Genomic DNA, 7,036 nt, shown 5'->3' with positions numbered 1-7,036 from the left:
TCATAAATCAGGAGAAAATGATTTTTGATCTGCGTCCACACGACATTCACACGCCACACCAAAACCCCACCGGGCACGTCTCCATCACGTCTCCGTCACGTCTCCATCACGTCTCCGTCACGTCTCCGTTACGTCTCCATCACGTCTCCATCACGTCTCCGTCACGTCTCCGTCACGTTTCCGTCACGTCTCCGTCACGTCTCCATCACGTCCTGCACTTGGACGGTCCAAGTGCAGGACGTGCAGGGCGTTTCTCCCTCCAGACTTTGTTTCAGATTTGATCGTTTTCCTGGTCCATGTTCTTCTACATGTGGAAATACGCTGCGTACTTCATTTGTTTCTCTTTTGTCTGTTTTTACGACCGGCGGTTTGCACAGAGGTGTTTTATTTTGAAAATCCACCGGATTCTCTGTGCTGTTTCTGTGTCTGGCTTCCTGTCAGCTCGAGGTGCTCCGTGTTAAATCGATGCAGCTCGCGGCGTCCGTCAAAGAAAGAAGATGATCCTGAACCGGACCGCGGCGGAGCTGGTGGATTTTGAAACATTGACTGCGTTCATGAAGCAGCTTCTGAAACTTACAGTGAAAAATAGAAACAAGAAGTTTAATTTGGATTGTGGTCGAGCGACATCGACAGTGAATGAGAGTGAGCGAGGACTACTTTCAGCGGTGGATTAATCCACATATGGCGCTCTAGTGTGTATGTGTGTGTGTGTGTGTGTGAAGAACTGAAGGCGTCAGCTACATTTAAACTGAATCCACCTCAGCGCTCTTGGATCCTGATCAGACTTATTGAAGTGGCAGTTGGGGGATTTGCGCAATGCCCGTCTGCTAGTTAAACTGTTTGTGTGTGTGTGTGTGTGTGTGTGTGTGTGTGTGTGTGTCACTGATGGAAAACCAGAGTGCTGAGTGTCAGCGGTGAAACCACAGAGGTTCATTTCAGGGAAACAAATGACTGTTAGTCACATACAAACAGGTACGTTCCCACCATGTGGAAAGTCTGAAGCTCAAATCTGCAGATTTGACTTTATTAAATAATTTTCATGAGGACTGACTTTTGTTCCTGATGTACAATAAAGTAAAAAAAAAGAAAAACCTTTTAAAGGTTGATTTAATTTATTATAATAATATTTGTGCAAAACTGATAAGACAAGTTAAGACAAGTTAAGATGGACTTAAAAGATTCAGAAGTTTCTCATTAATCATAAATCTGTAATAAAATCATGGAGTCATCGAATGATACAGATGTCATCACAGAGTCTTAGAAACGTCCTGCAGACTCTGAAGGACGTCAGTCTGCTCGGTAAGAGGAGACGACTCTGAACATTTCATATCACACAGATGAACAACACCACCTGCTGCTCCAACAACCTCCACCTCTCTGGTGTCAGCCTTCAGCCTGCTGCAGGATTCAGCTCTGCTCTGATCTGAGTAAAATTAAAGTTTTTGTTTATGCGGTTTAACCCTGGTCAGATATTCTCACCCAGCTCGGGTCACTCTGCGCCCGCGTGTTGCTGCTGGGCGGCTTCAGTCTGTCATGATAACCTTCATGGGGGACGTGTTTGTGAGTCTGTCTCTTCTAAGTAAATGAACGAAGGCGTGGGCGTGATGTAACCGTCCAGCTTAACTTTCCATCCCCACGTTGAGGCCGGCCTCTGAAGAGTTTCAGTTCTGTCTGCTGACGTCAGCTGCTGTCTGTCAGTTCAGAGGAAATCAGAGAAAGTCTGCAGACTCAGAGTCGCTGTCACTCAGCAGAGAGAGCCGGCGGTGGAGCCGTGCAGCGTCAGGCCAACGCTTCGTCTCTTTGGAGGTTTGAGGTTTAGAGACTGAGCTGAGCTTGAGGTTCGCTTTGAAAACAGGGCCGGAGGTTATCCAGGGTTTGGACGGGGGTCAGGTCAGGGTTAATGAATGATCTGCACCGAGCTCATGAACTGATGGATGTCAACAAGTCGCAGACAGAAACGTTTCAATTCACCAACCATAATAAATCAAATAGTTATTTTTGTTGGTGGTTGGTTCATTTCTCATCCTGGGTGTCGCCTTTCTAGTCCTCTGATCACTCGAGGTGCTTTAACTCTACATATCTCAACACACACACACAGACACACACACACCAATGGTCAGTATCACTTTACCGTGCAGAGCCGGAGAACGACCAGCTTTCTGCTTCCCGAGCCGAACCTTCAGCGTTACTCCGTGAGACTAAGTCTCAGCACGGTGCTTAAGGAAAGGTCGTCGAATCCGTGAAGAGTCGATCTCTGAGGACAGTGAAGATCTACAAATAAGACAAAGAAACGCAGTAATCCTCAGAGTGTTTGGTAATCCAGCCTTCAAGATTTCATCTGGGTGAATCGTCTTTCTTCGTTTTCAGGATCAGACCGAAGGTTAAGTCCAGGAAAACTGCTTCAACACTTCTCTGAGCAGACCTGGTCTGAACTGGTCTGGACAGTTTTTGTGAGTTTTTAGGAAGTGTTTGTGTTTTCGGCTCTAGTTGTACTTCCTGTTCCTGCTCTGGAGGTTTTACTCTCCGATGGTCGAAGGACGACACTGACAAGTTTACGTGTCGACTTCCAGACAAACTGCTTCAACAGTGTGTAGTTTAGGAACATCAGGTTGGAGCCTGTTTTTGTAAGGAGCACTCGCTCAGCGTCGCACTTTGGATGAATTGGAAATTCTTCAATGAACAGGTTTTGATTTAATTAGAGGAACACGGCTGTGGTCAAACACAAACCTCCATTCTTCACTCGCACAGCAAGCTCGATGTGTGAAGTGAAGACGAAGCGAGCGAGCGGCTGAAAGAGAAAGTGATGAAGTGAAACTCGGTTACAAACAGCGTGGTTACAAACTGAAGCAGAAAGACAACCAGAAAACTCTCGCAGAGGTTTTCATACTGTGCAGCGATAATATTACAGTCTGAGACAGTCGCAGTCTGAGACAGTCGCAGTCTGAGACAGTCGCTGTTTTCCCGTCCAGGTGAAGGAGTTGAGGCAGAAGGCCTTGTCGTACCGCCGTCGAGCATGGGGCGCTAACTTCTCCAGAGATCACCTGAGCCAGCTGCTGTCCGAACACAACGCTCTGTGGGAGCCGACGGACACCGCCGACTCACTCACCGACCCCCCGACCCCACGCCTGACCTTTGACCTCTGTCAGGATCCGGACAACTGGAGCACTTCACATCTGGAGGCTCTCGACTTGGCCAGGTGAGTCACACGGCGGGCGGAGAGGGAGAGGACGCCGCCTGACAGTTGATCTCTGAGTTTCAGTGTGTTTTGTGTTTTTTCAGCCGCTCGAGTCTCTCCAGCAGGAGGTCGTCTGCGACGGGATCAGGAGGACGTCAGCACGCGAACAAACACACACAACTAGAAGCAGCTGATGAAAGACGAACAGCCTGGGCAAGAGAAGGAGAAGAAGATGGAGAAGGAGGAAACACAGACGAGTCAGTGTTTCTTTACTCATTATTCTGACATATTGCAGGAATTTCAGCATGCTCCTGCCTCAGTTTTGGTCGCACATACACAAAAAAGGTATCAAAACCACCGGCTCGGTCGGGAATGATGCACTGAGACTTTTCTAAGAGTTTCACCAAACGGTTTTGCCAAAAATCACAAAAAACCACGTCAAAGTTTAAAATGGGTGTGTATTGGTAGAATGTTCCAGAGCTAGAATAGAGGGAGAGAAACATTTGTCAAAAAATACATTTGCAAACGGCTCTTGTGGCCACAAATGTCACTCTACAGAAATAATTTCTACATAGAAACGTAGGAAAATTCGTGGGCTACGCAGCGATATCACTGCTGAAGCTGTCAGACTTATAGTTTTGGCGGGAGACGCACTGATGCTCCAGGATCACCCACCGACAGCCCCATCTACTCCCATGTAAACTGGAGAGGAGAAATTTCCCAAAGGAGCACGGGGCACCTGTTCTTTCTCTCTCTCCCCAGGTCACATTTTTTAACTTCACACACTGAAATTCAGCATTCACATGGTCGACAAGATGAGGATGCTCACGGTCATTTGGGCTTTTTGATACCACCTACCGTTTGGCATTAGCGTCCACTAGTTGGAGGGGCTTCATTTAGAGATTTTCTGTGTCTCTCAGCAGTCACTCACACACAGACAGAGCACAGCTGCAGTTAATTGCTCTGACCTGCAGCTGACCCTGGTTGCTCGGCAACCTCCAGCTGCCTTTGACTGACTTTGTTGAAGTCTCTGTGCTGCTGCAGAGTCAGTAATAATGTCTGGGCACGACGGGGCCACAGTCAGACACACAGGTTTTGTTTTTGTTACCTCAGAATGAAACTTTAATATCTACAGACGCCGCAGGTCGTCTTCATGGAGTCCGCCATGTTGACTGGATGTGACTCAGGGACGTTGGCGTTTAGGACTTTGTTATTTTGCTCAGATTTGGTTGTTTTTCTTGTTTATGTGCTTTCAAATATGAAACAGATTACACTGACTTTATGTTTCTCCTGTGGACGTGACAGTAAACACAACAGAAGAGTTTAAGAGTGTGTGCAACATCAGTGTGTGCAGTGAACAAACAGCTGATCTGTTAACCTGACATCCTGTCAAAGTCACATCAAAGCTTCTCTGCATACTGTGTGTGTGTGTGTGTGTGTGTGTGTGTGTGTGTGTGTGTGTGTTTGTTTGTAGGGAGGAGGGAAGGTTACCGACTCCGAGGCTGAAGATGCTGCCTGTTCAAAGAACTCATCATGACCTCACCACACCTGCCACCGGTACACACACACACACACACACACACACACACACTACATGTTCATAGGTTATTTCTGGGGACATTACACAACCACTAAAGTCCTGAACCACTGACCCAAAAATCAGATTTTTACAAGTTAGGAACACAACACAGAAACACACACACACACACACACACACACACACACAGATCCTTACCTTCATTAAAAATAAGCATTCTCTGCCACTAGGTGTCACTGCAGAGCGTCTTCAGACTTCATTCATAAAATCAGAGACACACACACACTCGTTGGTGTGTGTGTGTGTGTCTCTGATTCGGTCCAGATAAATCTTAGACTTCATCGTGATTGACAGTTTAAAGATCCGTGAGAGTTGGACATTTGAACATGGAGACTTCTGGAGCCAAGTGGACGTTAGAGGAGCTGCAGGTTTTAGGGTTCCCTTCACAGCCTCATAAACAAATCACAGCTCTGAGAACAACAACACACACAGAGGAAGTGTGTGTGTTCACATCAGTGTCAGATCTGTTTTGGCGTCTCGGCTGTCTGATAAGATCGATATGGAAGCGCTGTTTTCCGTGTGAGGCAGCAGAAAGTGTTTGCGGTGATGTTTTGGTGCCAGTGTCACAAAGTTTATCCAGCTGAGAGTTACAGAGCGTGAGAGAGCGGAGACGCTGTCGGAGACGTGAAGGTATCCAACACGTTAAACTTAAACTCAGCAGATCAGATCTAAAAACGTCCTCTGTGACAAACGATGAACACAGTACCTCCAGCCGGCAGTACAGTATCTGAGTAAATGTACTCAGTTACACTCCACCTTCTCTGCATGACCTCTGACCTCTGTTTGACCTCCAGGAGGCGCTATACTGGTGGGAAAACCGTCCAAACAACAGGTAATATTAAACAGTTGTATTATATTATATATCATGTCACGTCAGCTCATATTGTGACTGTTTGTGTTCAGAGGTGCGGGTCGGACGTTTCCATGGCGGCGGGCGCGGAGACAGCGTTTAAACAGAAGGAGGCGTGGCCAGAGAATAACTCCCCCCGCCTGTCCACCTCTGGCCCCTCCCCTGACCACAGACCAGCCGCCAGTCCGCCCTCTAAACCAATCAGGATGAAGCCGCCGTCCCCTGTAGCCCCGCCTCCTGTGGTGCCGCCCCCACACGGTATCCACGGCACCCTGAGACACGCCGACTTCCAGCACAACGGTGAGCGGCAGCGACGTGCACGATCCTCCTAAAGGCACGGCGTGTCGGATTTAGCGGCATCTAGTGGTGAGGCTGCAGACTGCAGCTTACACTGATGTGAGGGGATTGCAATCAGCAGCTGCATCAGAACATGAACCAATAAATCGTGCAGACCTCAAACGCGACACGTCGACAGCAGCCACACACACACACACACACACACACACACACAGGGACTCCCCCTCTCCGCTCTTCACTTCCTGCTCGTCTTCTTTTCATCCAGTTTTTCTCAACAGGTCAGATTTCATGTTGAAGCTTTGAAACGCCGAGCGTGATCCGTCATGCTGCTCGGCCCGTTAAGACACAAAGAATATAAAAGTCGTTGATGTTTGCTTCGTCTCTGCAGGTGAGCTCGGGCTGAGGTTCAGAGAGCCGCCGTGTTCGGGCGGAGGCTGCGGCTCCGACGAAGGTAAAAAAAAAATAAAAAAAATGAAAGAAATAATTTGACTTCTTCTGTTTTCAATCACCTCACATCCGTCCTCCTCCTGTTGCCTAGACGACCGGCTGTCGGTGATGTCGTGGCGCTCGGCGGCCTCCTGCTCCATGGCGTCCGCCGTGCTGGAGCGCGCTCAGAAGAGACGGGAGAATTTCTGGGGGAAGAGATGACCTCTGACCCCCCCAGCACACCCTCTTGCTGTCACCGTGGAAACCAGCGTGTTGTTTGTAGATGATCGTAGACGAATCATGTTCGTACGATAACTAGAAGGAATCATGTGATTTTTAGACGTCAGAGTCAAAGTTTATTTTTGTAGAGGCGCTTTGGGATCAATGTTTTTTAACGTAGTCATCGTGCCGCTCGAGATCAGAGTCAATAAAGTGACTGAAGACGACGCCGTGTTGTTTCTGTTTCATTCAAAAATGAACAAACGTGTCCATGCACAGAAAATAAACGTGGTCGTGTCGCAGCTGAAGTTTAACGCTGAACGAGTGTCGCCTGGTTCTTCCTCACAGCTCTGCACAAACCTCCAGAGAACCTCTATGTAACGTCCGGCTCAGTGTATAGAACATTAACGGTGAACAGTCAGAACTGCCTCATCTGCTCACCGATTTTCAAAATAAAACAATCTTCTTTCCG

At 48.0% G+C, this 7,036-nt stretch overlaps 1 protein-coding gene across 3 annotated transcripts in view; it reads left to right on the top strand.

The window, feature by feature from the left end:
* The window catches only part of mdm1 (Mdm1 nuclear protein), a 10,897-nt gene extending 4,106 nt beyond the window's left edge, over positions 1 to 6,791 (top strand). For 2 of the 3 annotated variants that reach the window (XM_027283772.1, XM_027283774.1), the window contains exons 10-16: positions 2,970 to 3,196; positions 3,280 to 3,432; positions 4,650 to 4,732; positions 5,567 to 5,604; positions 5,676 to 5,922; positions 6,308 to 6,370; positions 6,458 to 6,791. In XM_027283772.1, coding sequence (XP_027139573.1) covers positions 2,970 to 3,196; positions 3,280 to 3,432; positions 4,650 to 4,732; positions 5,567 to 5,604; positions 5,676 to 5,922; positions 6,308 to 6,370; positions 6,458 to 6,567 — 921 coding nt within the window. In that variant the 3' untranslated portion in view covers positions 6,568 to 6,791. The remainder of the gene's footprint in view (positions 1 to 2,969; positions 3,197 to 3,279; positions 3,433 to 4,649; positions 4,733 to 5,566; positions 5,605 to 5,675; positions 5,923 to 6,307; positions 6,371 to 6,457) is intronic. The other variant, XM_027283773.1, reaches the window with a different exon arrangement.
* Positions 6,792 to 7,036: the final 245 nt, after the last annotated feature.

The sequence above is a fragment of the Larimichthys crocea genome, chromosome X (genome assembly GCF_000972845.2).
Source record: "Larimichthys crocea isolate SSNF chromosome X, L_crocea_2.0, whole genome shotgun sequence".
NCBI lineage: Eukaryota > Metazoa > Chordata > Actinopteri > Sciaenidae > Larimichthys > Larimichthys crocea.
This window is presented reverse-complemented; position numbering and strand designations above follow the sequence as displayed.